At 47.7% G+C, this 14,749-nt stretch overlaps 2 protein-coding genes across 4 annotated transcripts in view; both read left to right on the top strand.

Annotated features, from left to right (window-relative positions):
• ARHGAP39 (Rho GTPase activating protein 39) overlaps positions 1-11,675 on the top strand; it is a 98,497-nt gene extending 86,822 nt beyond the window's left edge. For 2 of the 3 annotated variants that reach the window (XM_085572678.1, XM_077781746.2), the window contains exons 6-11: positions 1,083-1,175; positions 6,342-6,415; positions 8,323-8,522; positions 9,657-9,748; positions 9,839-10,008; positions 10,757-11,675. In XM_085572678.1, the coding sequence (XP_085428804.1) occupies positions 1,083-1,175; positions 6,342-6,415; positions 8,323-8,522; positions 9,657-9,748; positions 9,839-10,008; positions 10,757-10,951 (824 nt within the window). In that variant the 3' untranslated portion in view covers positions 10,952-11,675. The remainder of the gene's footprint in view (positions 1-1,082; positions 1,176-6,341; positions 6,416-8,322; positions 8,523-9,656; positions 9,749-9,838; positions 10,009-10,756) is intronic. The other variant, XM_077781744.2, reaches the window with a different exon arrangement.
• On the top strand, positions 1,206-6,320 carry LOC146768504 (uncharacterized). Its single transcript, XM_085572682.1, has 2 exons — positions 1,206-4,533; positions 4,595-6,320. Exons 1-2 carry the CDS (start codon positions 4,202-4,204, stop codon positions 5,199-5,201), a joined length of 939 nt encoding a protein of 312 aa, XP_085428808.1. The 5' UTR covers positions 1,206-4,201; the 3' UTR covers positions 5,202-6,320.
• Positions 11,676-14,749: the final 3,074 nt, after the last annotated feature.

Genomic DNA, 14,749 nt, shown 5'->3' on the forward strand with positions numbered 1-14,749 from the left:
TAATTTCTATTTTAATTTCGATTTTAATTTCGATTTCAATTTTAATTTCTATTTTAATTTCCATTTTAATAATGATTTTAATTTTAATGTCCATTTTAATTTCTATTTCGACTTTAATTTTGATTTTAATTTTAATATAATTTCATTTTTAATGTCGATTTTAATTCTGATTTTAATTTTAATATCATTTAGATTTCAATTTCGCTTTTAATTTTGATTTCTATGTTAATTTCGATTTTAATTTGGATTTTAATTTCTATTTCCATTTCAATTTCGCTTTTAATTTTGATTTCTACGTTAATTTAGATTTTAATTTCGATTTTAATTTCGATTTCTACGTTAATTTCGATTTCAAGTTCAGTTTCAATTTGGATTTTAATTTCGAGTTCCATTTTAATTTCGCTTTCCATTTCAATTTCACTTCTAATTTTGATTTCTATGTTAATTTCAATTTTAATTTCGCTTTCAATTTTGATTTCTACGTTAATTTCGATTTTAATTTCGATTTTAATTTCGCTTTCCATTTCAATTTCGCTTTCAATTTTGATTACTACGTTAATTTCTATTTTAATTTCGCTTTCCACGTTAATTTCGATTTTAATTTCGCTTTCAATTTTGATTACTACGTTAATTTCTATTTTAATTTCGCTTTCCACGTTAATTTCGATTTTAATTTCGATTTTAATTTCGCTTTCCATTTCAATTTCGCTTTTAATTTTGATTTCTAAGTTAATTTCAATTTTTGATTGATTTTGATTTCTACGTTAATTTCCATTTTAATTTCAATTTTAATTTCGCTTTCCATTTTGATTTCTACGTTAATTTCGATTTTAATTTCGATTTTAATTTCGCTTTCCATTTCAATTTCGCTTTTAATTTTGATTTCTAAGTTAATTTCAATTTTAATTTTGATTTCTACATTAATTTCGATTTCAATTTCGATTTTAATTTCGATTATCTCCATTTCTCTTTCTACGTTAATTGCGATTTCCAGCTCGCTTTCAATTAGTATTTTAATTTCGAGTTCCGCCTCCGCCGTAATTAGCGCTCGGATTAATTAGGGCTGACTTTTGTCCCCGCAGTGTCGCGGCACCTGCGGCTGCTCCTGGCCGGGACCAATCAGAAGAAACCCAAAATGCGCAAGAAGCCCAAGGCCCCGAGCCCCCCCAGCCCCGGTAGGGCGCAGCGGGCGCCTCGTTAGCTCATTAACTAATTAACTGCCTCACTAATTGGGGCACCCCGCGCGGCACGTGCAGCTGGCCGCACTCGTGTAGTAGTAGAATTAATATCACTAATCGTTCTGTATTATTAATATTGGTGTTGGTGTTGGTGTTGGGAATGGCAGCGCTATTAGTATTAATATTGTTTGATTAATTAGGGTAATTAATAGGGGTGAGATACAGCTGGGGTCATTTATGTAGTTTTATTAATGTTAATAAGTATATAGTATTAATTAATGTTAAAATTGGTATTGGTATTGGTGTTGGTGTTGGTGTTGGGAATGGCAGCACTATTAGTATTAATATTATTTGATTAATTAGGGTAATTAATAGGGGTGAGATACAGCTGGGGTCATTTATGTAGTATTAGTAATATTAATATTCATAAGTATATAGTATTAATTAATGTTAACATTGATATTGGTATTGGTGTTGGTGTTGGTGTTGGGAATGGCAGCGCTATTTGTATTAATATTGTTTGATTAATTAGGGTAATTAATAGGGGTGAGATACAGCTGGGGTCATTTATGTAGTATTAGTAATGTTAATAAGTATATAGTATTAATTAATGTTAAACTTGGTATTGGTGTTGGTGTTGGTGTTGGTATTGTAATGGCAGCACTATTAGTATTAATATTATTTGATTAATTAGGGTAATTAATAGGGGTGAGATACAGCTGGGGTCATTTATGTAGTATTAGTAATATTAATATTAATAAGTATATAGTATTAATTAATGTTAAAATTGATATTGGTATTGGTGTTGGTGTTGGTGTTGGGAATGGCAGCACTATTAGTATTAATATTATTTGATTAATTAGGGTAATTAATAGGGGTGAGATACAGCTGGGGTCATTTATGCAGTATTAGTAATATTAATATTAATAAGTATATAGTATTAATTAATGTTAACATTGGTATTGGTATTGGTGTTGGTGTTGGTGTTGGTATTGTAATGGCAGCACTATTAGTATTAATATTATTTGATTAATTAGGGTAATTAGGAGGGGTGAGATACAGCTGGGGTCATTTATGTAGTACTATTAATGTTAATAAGTATATAGTATTAATTAATGTTAAACTTGGTATTGGTATTGGTATTGGTGTTGGTATTGGTATTGGTGTTGGTGTTGGTAATGGCGGCACTATTAGTATTAATATTATTTGATTAATTAGGGTAATTAATAGGGGTGAGATACAGCTGGGGTCATTTATGTAGTACTATTAATGTTAATAAGTATATAGTATTAATTAATGTTAAACTTGGTATTGGTATTGGTGTTGGTGTTGGTATTGGTATTGGTGTTAGTATTGTAATGGCAGCACTATTAGTATTAATATTATTTGATTAATTAGGGTAATTAATAGGGGTGAGATAGAGCTGTAGTCATTCATGTAGTATTAGTATCATTAATGTTAATATTAATAAGTATATAGTATTAATTAATGTTAAACTTGGTATTGGTATTGGTATTGGTATTGGTATTGCCAGCACTATTTGTATTAATATTATTTGATTAATTAGGGTAATTAATAGGGGTGAGATACAGCTGGGGTCATTTATGTAGTATTAGTATTATTAATATTAATAAGTATATAGTATTAATTAATGTTAACATTGGTATTGGTATTGGTATTGGTGTTGGTAATGCCAGCACTATTAGTATTAATATTATTAGATTAATTAGGGTAATTAATAGGCGTGAGATAGAGCTGGGGTCATTTATGTAGTATTAGTAATATTAATATTCATAAGTATACAGTATTAATTAATGTTAGAATTGGTATTGGTATTGGTATTGGTATTGGTGTTGGTATTGGTATTGGTATTGGTGTTGGTGTTGGTAATGCCAGCACTATTAGTATTAATATTATTTGATTAATTAGGGTAATTAATAGGGGTGAGATAGAACTGGAGTAATTTATGTAGTATTATTATTAATAATAATAATAATATTAATATAATATTAATATTAAGATAATTAATTATATATATGATGAATTACTATTACTATTAAGATAATTAATTATATATATGATGAATTAATGTTAATATTGACATTAATAATAATATTGACAATAATAATACTGACATTAATAATAATATTGACATTAATATTAATATTAATATTAATATTAATATTGATATTAATATTGATATTAATATTGATATTAATATAGTTAATTATATATTATTTATTAATAGTGGTAATTATATTAACATTAATATTAATATTAATATCGGTATTGTGTTGACAGCACTATTATTACTAATATTATTAGATTAATTAGGCTAATTAATAGGGGGAGATAGAGCTGGAGTCATTTATGTAATAGGGGTAGTATTAATATCATTATTAATTAATGTTCATATTAGTATTGGAGTGTAAATAGTTTAATTACTATTGTTAATATATTTATTATATAATTAATATAACAATTGCTATCATTTATTCAATTAACAGAATTAATTTATAATTCTTTAAATAACTCTAGCTCGTTGAATTAATAGAATTAATTTAATAATTAATTGAATCGATAAAATTCCCTAAAATAAGTGATGATGTCAATTATTAATTCTAAATTAATAATGGTAATAATTATTTAAAACTATTAATAATGATGAATGTATAATTGTATAAATAACTTTAACATTAATTAGAAATTATTCTATTATTAATACTATTTATAAACCTATCCATTTAATGTAATTAAGGAAATCGCATTTATTGAAATAATTTAGATTTTATTAATTTAGTAAATAAGTATAGAAAATTATTCATTTATTAATTACTTTTTTAAATTAATTAATTTTTAAATTTTTAAATTTTTTACATTAATTATATAGAATTCATGGGATTCATATTATTGGAGTGGTAGAAATTAATAATCAGATTAATCCAATTAATCACATGGATCAAATTCATTAATGGCATTAATTAATGGAATTAATTGTTGGAATTAATCAATGGGATTAATTAATGGGATTAATGAGCGCAATTAACGGGGCCGGGGGAGATTCGGGGGTCCTGGGGAGCTCCAGGAGCTCCAAGCGTGAGGTCCCACCAGGAACCACCAGGAACCACCAAAGTCCTCCAGAACCTCCTCAGGTCCCACCAGAACCCACCAAAGTCCACCAGAACCCACCAAAGTCCAGCAGATCCCACCAAACCCCACCAAACTCCACGAGAACCTCACCAGGTCCCACCAAAGTCCAGCAGATCCCACCAAACCCCACCAAACTCCACGAGAACCTCACCAGAACCCACCAAAGTCCAGCAGATCCTCACCAGGTCCCACCAAAGTCCAGCAGGTCCCACCAAAGTCCAGCAGATCCCACCAAACCCCACCAAACTCCACGAGATCCTCACCAGGTCCCACCAAAGTCCAGCAGATCCTCACCAGGTCCCACCAAAGTCCAGCAGGTCCCACCAAAGTCCAGCAGATCCTCACCAGGTCCCACCAAAGTCCACCAGAACCCACCAAAGTCCAGCAGATCCTCACCAGAACCCACCAAAGTCCAGCAGATCCTCACCAGGTCCCACCAAAGTCCAGCAGGTCCCACCAAAGTCCAGCAGATCCTCACCAGGTCCCATCAAAGTCCAGCAGGTCCCGCCAAAGTCCAGCAGATCCCACCAAACCCCACCAGATCCCACCAAACCCCACCAAACCCCACGAGATCCTCACCAGAACCCACAAAAGTCCACCAAACCCCACCAGAACCCACCAGAACCCACCAAGGTCCAGCAGATCCCACCAGATCCTCACCAGAACCCACCAGAACCCACCAGAACCCAGAGCTTCTTCCGGGATGGTCCAGAAGGTTCCACCAGGTCTCTTGAGCTTCTAGGGTGGTCCAGAAGGTTCCACCAGGTCCCAGAGCTTCTCCTGGGGATGGTCCAGAAGGTTCCACCAGGTCCTCGGGGCTTCTCCTGGGATGGTCCAGAAGGTTCCACCAGGTCCCCAAGGCTCTGGGAATGATGCAGAAAGTCCCACCAGGTCTCCCAGGCTTCTTCTGGGATGGTCCAGAAGGTTCCATCAGGTCCTCAGGGCTTCTTCTGGGATGGTCCAGAAGGTCCCAACATCCTGGAGGTGACAACTCACCACCCTGGAGGTCCCATCCCAGCACCCTGGAGGTCCCATCCCACCCTCCTGGAGGTGACATCCCACCATCTTTGAGGTGGCATCTCAACATGTTTGAGGTTCCATGTGACCATCCTGGAGGTCCCATCCCACCATCTTGGAGGTGGCATCTCACCATGTTTGAGGTGGCATCTCAGCATCTTTGGAGGTCCCATCCCACCACCCTGGAGGTCCCATCTCACCATCCTTGGAGGTTCCATCCCACCATCCTTGGAGGTGACATCTCACCATATTTGAGGTTCCATCTCACCATGTTTGAGGTCCCATCCCACCATCTTTGAGGTTCCATCCCACCACCCTGAAGGTTCCATCTCACCAACCTGGAGGGGGCATCTCACCATCCTTGGAGGTTCCATCTCACCATCTTTGAGGTGGCATCTCAGCATCTTTTGAGGTTCCATCTCACCATGTTTGATGTCCCATCTCACCATGTTTGAGGTCCCATCCCACCCCCCTGGAGAAGACATCCCACCCTGGAGGTTCCATCCCACCATGTTTGAGGTGGCATCTCACCATCCTTGGAGGTTCCATCTCACCATGTTTGATGTCCCATCTCACCATGTTTGAGGTCCCATCCCATCCCCCTGGAGAAGACATTCCACCCTGGAGGTTCCATCCCACCCTCCAGGAGGTTCCATCCCCCCACCCTGGAGGTTCCATCTCACCATGTTTGAGGTTCCATCTCACCATCTTTGGAGGTTCCATCTCACCATGTTTGAGGTGGCATCTCACCATCCTTGGAGGTTCCATCTCACCATGTTTGATGTCCCATCTCACCATGTTTGAGGTGGCATCTCACCATCTTTGAGGTTCCATCTCACCATGTTTGAGGTGACATCTCACCATCCTTGGAGGTTCCATCTCACCATGTTTGAGGTCCCATCCCACCCTCCTGGAGGTCCCACCCCACCCCCCTGCAGGTCCCACCCCACCCCCCTGGAGAAGACATCCCACCAGCCGGCGTCTCCTCTCTTGCAGGGGTGGCCATCAGCACCTACGCCCGTTACTGCTACAGCAAACTGCAGAAGGCGGCGCTGACCGGGGCCAAGAAGGTACCACGCGCCTGGGGTGGGGTGGCACGGGGTGGACAAGGAGGTCCCCTCCCACCAGGGTCCCACCGGGAGCTCCTGGGCTTGGGGACGGGGCTGGAGGAGGGAGGGGGGAGGTGGGGGAGGTGAGGAGAAGGTCTGGAGAAGTTCTGCTGGACACCAGGAGGTCTTCATGTGGAGATCTTCTGAGGAGCTTCTGGAGAAGTTCTGGGAGGATTTGAGGGATCTTCTGGAGAACTTCTGGAGAACATCTGGAGAGTTCCTGGGGATCTTCTAAGGAGATCTTCATGTGGAGATCTTCTGAGGAGCTTCTGGAGAAGTTCTGGGAGGATTTGAGGGATCTTCTGGAGAACTGCTGGAGAACATCTGGAGAACATCTGGAGAGTTCCTGGGGATCTACTAAGGAGATCTTCATGTGGAGATCTTCTGAGGAGCTTCTGGAGAAGTTCTGGGAGGTTTTGAGGGATCTTCTGGAGAACTTCTGGAGAACATCTGGAGAGTTCCTGGGGATCTTCTAAGGAGATTCTTCATGTGGAGATCTTCTGAGGAGCTTCTGGAGAACTTTTGGGAAGCTTTGAAGGATCTTCTGGAGAACTTCTGGAGAACGTCTGGAGACCTTCTGGAGATTTTCTGGGGATCTCCTAAGGAGATCTTCATCTGGGGATCTTCTGAAGACCTTCAGGAGAACTTCTGGGAAGCTTTGAAGGATCTTCTGGAGAACTTCTGGAGAACTTCTGGAGAACTTCTGGAAATTTTCTGGAGAACTTTTGAGAACCTTGTGAAGACCTTTCGGGGACCTTCTGGGAACCTTCTGAAGACCTTCTGGAGACGTTTTGGAGATTTTCTGGGGATTTTCTATGGAGATCTTATGAAGAACTTCTGGAGAAGTTCTGGAGAACTTCTGGAGAACTTCTGAAGAACTTTTGAGATTTTCTGGGGATCTTCTAAGGAGATCTTCATGTGGAGATCTTTTAGAGGACCTTCTGAAGACCTTCTGGAGACCTTTTGGAGACCTTTTGGAGATCTTTTGGGGATCTCCTAAGGAGATCATCTGGGGATCTTCTGGAGACCTACTGGAGACCTTCTGGAAAACTTTTGGGGATTTTCTGGGGACTTTCTGAAGACATTCCAGTGACCATCTGGTGATCTTCTGGAGACCTTCTGGAAACTCTCTGGAGACCTCTTGGGAACTTCCTAAGGAACTTCTGGAGACCTTCTGGAAACCTGATGGGGAGTGACCTCCTGGGAGCTCTGAGGAACTTCTGGAGACCTTCTGAAAACCTGATGGGGAGTGACCTCCTGGGAACCTCCTAAGGATCTCCTGGAGACCTTCAGGAAGCCAAACGCCGACGTTCCTCTATCCAGAAGCGTCCCGGAGCGGTGGCTCGTTCTTCTCCCGGCAAAACCCATCGGTGGAGAACCTTCAGGGTGGTCATGGAGCCACCAAGAACCAAGTGGGGTCCACTTCTGAGTCAAGATGGTGGCTGGAGAATGGATGGATGGTGGATCCATGGTTGGATGATGGTCCATATATGGTCCATGGATGGTACATGGATGGATGATGGATCCATGGATGGTCCATGGATGGATGGTGGATCCATGGATGGTCCATTGATGGTCCATGGATGGATGGTGGATCCATGGATGGTCCATTGATGGTCCATGGATGGATGGTGGATCCATGGATGGTCCATGGGTGAATCCATGGTTGGATGGTGGATCCATGGATGGTCCATGGGTGAATCCATGGTTGGATGGTGGATCCATGGATGGTCCATGGATGGTGGATCCATGGTTGGTTGATGGATCCATTGATGGATCCAACCCTGGAGAAACCCCTTGACCCCACCACCTCCACCCCACCATCCCACCCCAGGAACCCCCGCGGTGACCCCCGGTTGTCCCCTCAGGGCCTGAAGAAGCCGAACCTGGAGGAGATCCGTCACGCCAAGAACGTGGTCTTCAAGCCGTCCATGTTCGGCAGCTCGCTGCAGGAGATCGTGGCCATGCAGAAGGACCTCTTCCCCGAGCGGCAGCTGCCCTGGGTCCAGACCCGCCTCTCCGAGGAGGTCCTGGCCCTCAACGGCGACCAGACCGAGGGCATCTTCCGGTAAGGCCACCCCACCCCGGCGTGGACCTCCGGAGGTGGTGGGCTGGAGGTTCTCCTCAGGGTTGGATGGAAACGGGAAGGGTTTGGCTTTGGGGGATCTTCTGCTCTGGTGGGTTCTTCAAGGGGTTGGGGTTCTTCGTGGTGGACACCAGAGGTGTGGTGGAGTTTGGTGGCACCAAAACATCTCCAAGGTCATGGAGGTTCCTCCATGGTGGTCACCATGATCATGGTGAGGTCTTGGTGGCACCAGAACAGCTCCAAGGTCATGGAGGTTCCTCCATGGTGGTCACCATGATCATGGTGAGGTCTTGGTGGCACCAGAACAGCTCCAAGGGCGTGGAGGTTTCTCCATGGTGGTCACCAGAGTCATGGTGGCACCATCCAGAAGGTTCCTTCAACTTCTCCTGTTCAATGAGGGGTTTCTCCAAGGTGGCCACCACAGCCATGGTGAGATCTTGGTGGCACCAACCTGGTGGATCTTCCCAGCTTCTCCTTGGTCCAAGGGATGGAGGTTTCTCCATGGTGGACACCAGAGTCGTGGTGGGGTTTGATGGCACCAAAACATCTCCAAGGCCATGGAGGTTTCTCCACGGTGGTCACCAGAATCATGGTGAGGTCTTGGTGGCACCAAAACATCTCCAGGTCCATGGGGGTTTCTCCATGGTGGCCACCAGATTCATGGTGAGGTCTTGGTGGCACCATCCAGTGGGTCCCACCAGCCTCTCCTTGGTCCAAGGCCATGGAGGTTCCTCCATGGTGGCCACCACACTTACGGTGAGGCCTTGGTGGCACCAGAACATCACCAAGGCCATGGAGGCTCCTCCATGGTGGTCACCGGAGTCACCATCCAGAAGGTCCCTTCAATTGCTCCTTGCTCCATGGCCATGGTGGTCACCACAGTCATGGTGGACTTTTGGTGGCACCAAAACATCTCCAAGATCATGAAGGTTCCTCCATGGTGGCCACCACCATCATGGTGGGCTTTTGGTGGCCCCAAGCTCTTAGAACATCTCCAAGACCATGGAGGTTCCTCCACGGTGTCCCCCAGGACATCTCGGTCCCACCAACCATCTCCACGCCCATCTGACGTCCCCTGGAGGTCACCTGGCCACCACCTCCTGTCCTCCCCCTCAGGGTCCCCGGCGACATCGACGAGGTCAACGCCCTGAAGCTCCAGGTGGACCAGTGGAAGATCCCCACCGGCCTGGAGGACCCGCACGTCCCCGGTAGGACATCGCGGCCGACGTCGGGGTGGGCTCGGGGAGGTCCACGGGGGTGGGACGTGTCATCTCCTGAGGTTGTCCTTGTCCCGGCAGCGTCGCTGCTGAAGCTCTGGTACCGCGAGCTGGAGGAGCCGCTGATCCCGCACGAGTTCTACGAGCGGAGCATCTCCAGCTACGAGGACCCGGTGGCCGCCGTCGCCGTGGTCCACGCGCTGCCCCGCCTCAACAGGATGGTGCTGTGCTACCTCATCCGCTTCCTGCAGGTATCTCCTGGTGGCCACCGCCGGGCCGCCCCCGGCGCCGAGAGCTCCTCCCGAGGGGGTTACGGGTTCCTCGAGGTCGTTATGGAGTCCCACCAACCTCAGAACCTCCATGTTCCTATTCCTGGGTTCCTTGAGGTCGTTATGGAGTCCCACCAACCTCAGAACCTCCATGTTCCTATTCCTGGGTTCCTTGAGGTCGTTATGGAGTCCCACCAACCTCAGAACCTCCATGTTCCTCCTTACACCCCATGGGTTGGTGCTCCTGGTGGATTCTGAGGAGGTTTTGGGTTCCTCGAGGTCGTTATGGAGTTCCACCAGCAGCAGAACCTCGATTTTAGTCTTTACATCCCATGGGTTGGTGCTCCGGGTGGATTCTGAGGAGGTTTTGGGTTCCTCGAGGTCGTTATGGAGTCCCACCACCCCCAGAACCTCCATTTTCCCTTTCCCTCCCCATGGGTTGGTGCTCCTGGTCCTTCTCCTGACGTGACTTTGGGTTCCTCAAGGTCACCATGGAATCCCACCAACCCCAGAACCTCCATCTTCCTCCTTGGTGTTTCTGGTGACTCCTGGTCCTTCTCTTGAGATGTTCCTCGAGGTCATTATGGAGTCCCACCACCCCCAGAACCTCCATTTTCCCTTTTCCCACCCCATGGCTTCGTGGTTTCTCCTGGTTCCTTCTCTTGAGATGTTCCTCGAGGTCACCACGGAGTCCCACCAGCCTTGACCTCCTCGTTTCTCCTCCCACCAGGTCTTCGTGCAGCCGGCCAACGTGGCGGTGACCAAGATGGACATCAACAACCTGGCCATGGTGATGGCGCCCAACTGCCTCCGGTGCCGCTCCGAGGAGCCGCGCGTCATCTTCGAGAACACGCGCAAGGAGATGTCCTTCATCAGGGTCCTCATCCAGCACCTGGACACCAGCTTCATGGAGGGCGTCCTCTAGCGGCCACCGGGCGGGGACACAGAGCTCCTCCAGGAGCCTGGAGGTCCGTGGGGTTCTCCACCAGGAAGATGGAGATCCGTGTCCACCAGGAAGCTGGAGATCCATGGGGTTCTCCACCAGGAACATGGAGATCCATGTCCACCAGGAAGCTGGAGATCCATGGGGTTCTCCACCAGGAACCTGGAGGTTCATGAGGTTCTTCACCACTTGGTGGGATCCATCTTCACAAGAACTTGGAGATCCATGAGGTTCTCCACCAGGAACCTGGAGGTCCATGAGGTTCTCCACCAGGAACCTGGAGATCCGTGTCCACCAGGAAGCTGGAGATCTGTGAGGTTCTTCACCAGGAACCTGGAGATCCGTGTCCTCCAGGAACCTGAAGATCCGTGTCCACCAAGAGCCTGGAGGTCCATGAGGTTCCTCACCTCATGGTGGGCTCCATCTCCACCAGGACCCAGGAGCTCCCTGAGCTTCTCCAGCTTCTCCACGCCGTCATCTCCATCTCCACCAGGAGCGGGATTGTCTCCACCCCTTCCCACCTGGGCAAGGAGAAGTCCTGGAGGTCCATCCCGACCTTCTGGCCGTGTCCCCGGCCGGTTCCTCCTGGGGGCGACACGAGGAACATCTCAGCTCCAGGAGGTCTCCATGGACTTGGGGAGGTTGGAGAAGGTTGGGTGGACACCAGAGGACCACAGTGATCTCAGCACCGGGGAGGGGACCTGGAGGTCCTCATGGAGATTCTCATGGAGGTCACCATGGAGATCCTCATGGAGGTCACCATGGAGGTCCTCATGGAGATTCTCATGGAGGTCACCATGGAGATCCTCATGGAGGTCACCATGGAGATCCTCATGGAGGTCACCATGGAGGTCACCATGGAGATCCTCATGGAGGTCACCATGGAGATCCTCATGGAGGTCACCATGGAGGTCACCATGGAGATCCTCATGGAGGTTCTCATGGAGGTCACCATGGAGATCCTCATGGAGGTCCTCATGGAGATCCTCATGGAGATTCTCATGGAGGTCACCATGGAGATCCTCATGGAGGTCACCATGGAGATCCTCATGGAGGTCACCATGGAGATCCTCATGGAGATTCTCATGGAGGTCACCATGGAGATCCTCATGGAGGTTCTCATGGAGGTCACCATGGAGATCCTCATGGAGGTCCTCATGGAGATCCTCATGGAGGTTCTCATGGAGGTCACCATGGAGATCCTCATGGAGGTCACCATGGAGATCCTCATGGAGGTTCTCATGGAGGTCACCATGGAGATCCTCATGGAGGTTCTCATGGAGATCCTCATGGAGGTTCTCATGGAGGTCACCATGGAGATCCTCATGAAGGTCACCATGGAGATCCTCATGGAGGTCACCATGGAGATCCTCATGGAGGTCACCATGGAGGTCACCATGGAGATCCTCATGGAGGTTCTCATGGAGGTCACCATGGAGATCCTCATGGAGGTTCTCATGGAGGTCACCATGGAGATCCTCATGGAGGTCCTCATGGAGATCCTCATGGAGGTTCTCATGGAGGTCACCATGGAGATCCTCATGGAGGTCACCATGGAGATCCTCATGGAGGTTCTCATGGAGGTCACCATGGAGATCCTCATGGAGGTTCTCATGGAGATCCTCATGGAGGTTCTCATGGAGGTCACCATGGAGATCCTCATGAAGGTCACCATGGAGATCCTCATGGAGGTCACCATGGAGATCCTCATGGAGGTCACCATGGAGGTCACCATGGAGATCCTCATGGAGGTTCTCATGGAGGTCACCATGGAGATCCTCATGGAGGTCCTCATGGAGATCCTCATGGAGATTCTCATGGAGGTACCATGTGGTGGTGGCCAGGGTGGGTGCTGGTGGCCGATTGTCCATCCTGTCCCACGCGTGGGTGGCACCACCAGGAGCTGTTCCAGGAGCTCCTCACCAGGGTCTGCCCGGCCCTGGTGGACCTCCAGGAGCTCCCGTCTCCTTCTGGATCTTCACGGGGTCCATCTTGGTGTCCATCATCTCCTGGATCTCCATGGGGTCCATCATGGGGTCCATCTTCTCCTTCTGGATCTCCTGGGTCCATCTTGAGGTCCATCATCTTCTCCTGGATCTCCATGGGGTCCACCATGGACTCCTGGTCCTACAGGACCTGGCTTGGGGTCCACCATCTTCTCCTGGTCCTCCTGGGGTCCATCTTGGTGTCCACCATGATCTCCTGGGTCCATCTTGAGTTCCACCATCTCCTCCTGCTTCTCCTGGGTCCATGTTGGTGTCCACCATCAACTCCTGGAGCAATTTTGGGGTCCACCACCTTCTCCTGGTCCTTCAGGACCCATCTTGGGGTCCACCATCATCTCCTGGTTCTCCTGGGTTCCTCCATCTCCTCCTGGTCCTCCTGGCCCCATCCTGGTCCTCAGCATCTCCCTCAGCTTCTCCTGGACCTGTTTTGGTGGCCTTGACCTTCTCCAGCTCCTGCCCAACGCTCTGGGTGGCCGAGGTCTTCTCCTGAACCCCACCAGCTCCTCCAGGTCCTCAAAACCCACCTGGGACAGCTCAGCTGGACCCTCCTGGACCACCTTGGTGGCCACCATCTTCTCCAGGTCCCACCTTGGTCAACCCAAAGTTCTCCAGGTCCCACCTTGGTGGCCCCAAAGTTCTCCAGGTGCCACCTTGGAGACCCCAAAGTTCTCCAGGTGCCACCTTGGTCACCCCAAAGTTCTCCAGGTCCCACCTTGGTCTCCCCAAAGTTCTCCAGGTCCCACCTTGGTCCCCCCAAAGTTCTCCAGGTGCCACCTTGGAGACCCCAAAGTTCTCCAGGTGCCACCTTGGAGACCCCAAAGTTCTCCAGGTCCCACCCTGGTCACCCCAAAGTTCTCCAGGTGCCACCTTGGTCCCCCCAAAGTTCTCCAGGTCCCACCTTGGTGGCCACCATCTCCTCCAGGTCCCACCTTGGAGACCCCAAAGTTCTCCAGGTCCCACCTTGGTGGCCCCAAAGTTCTCCAGGTCTCACCTTGGAGACCCCAAAATTTGGGGGGTCCCAAATTAAGGTGGGGATCCCCAAAATTGGAGAAGGTCCCCAAAATTGGGGGGTCCCCAAAATCTGGGGGGGTCCCAAAATTGGGATCACCAAGGTGGGGGTCCCCAAATTTGGGGGAGTCCCTAAAATTGGGAGGTCCCCAAAATGGGGTCCCCAAAATTTGGGGTGGGGGTCCCCAAAATGAGATTGGGGTCCTCAAAATTTGGGGTCACCAAGGTGGGGATGGTCCCAAAATTTGGGGGTCCCAAAATTGGGGTGGGGGGTCCCCAAAAATGGGGTCCCATGGGTGATGTCCCCAAAATGGGGTCCTCAAATTTGGGTGGGGGTCCCAAAAATTTGGGTCCCCAAAATTTGGGTGGGGGTCCCCAAAAATGGGGTTCCCAAAATGGAGGAGGTCACCAAGGTGGGGGTCCCCAAAATTTGGGTGGGAGTCCCCAAAATGGGGTCCCCAAAATTTGGGTGGGGGTCCCACAATTTGGGTGGGGGTCCCACAATTTGGGTGGGGGTCCCAAAATTGGGAGGTCCCCAAAATTGGGGTCCCCAAAATTGGGGTCCCCAAAATTTGGGTGGGGGTCCCCAAATTTGGGTGGGGGTCCCCAAAATTTTGGGTGGCGGTCCCCAAATTTGGGTGGGGGTCCCAAAATTGGGGTCCCCAAAATTTGGGTGGGGGGGTCCCCAAATTTTGGGTGGGAGTCCCAAAATGGAGGAAGTGACCAAGGTGGGGGTCCCCAAATTTGGGTGGGGGTCCCCAAATTT

This window comes from Lonchura striata, chromosome 2 (assembly GCF_050655825.1).
Source record: "Lonchura striata isolate lonStrDom1 chromosome 2, ASM5065582v1, whole genome shotgun sequence".
Classification (NCBI taxonomy): Eukaryota; Metazoa; Chordata; class Aves; order Passeriformes; family Estrildidae; genus Lonchura; species Lonchura striata.

Coding starts and splice junctions, on each gene's coding strand:
- LOC146768504 (XM_085572682.1), top strand. CDS start 4,202: ATGGGATTAATGAGCGCAATTAACGGGGCCGGGGGAGATTCGGGGGTC. Junction 4,534..4,594: donor GTCCCACCAAAGTCCAGCAG/GTCCCACCAAAG, acceptor GATCCTCACCAG/GTCCCACCAAAGTCCAGCAG.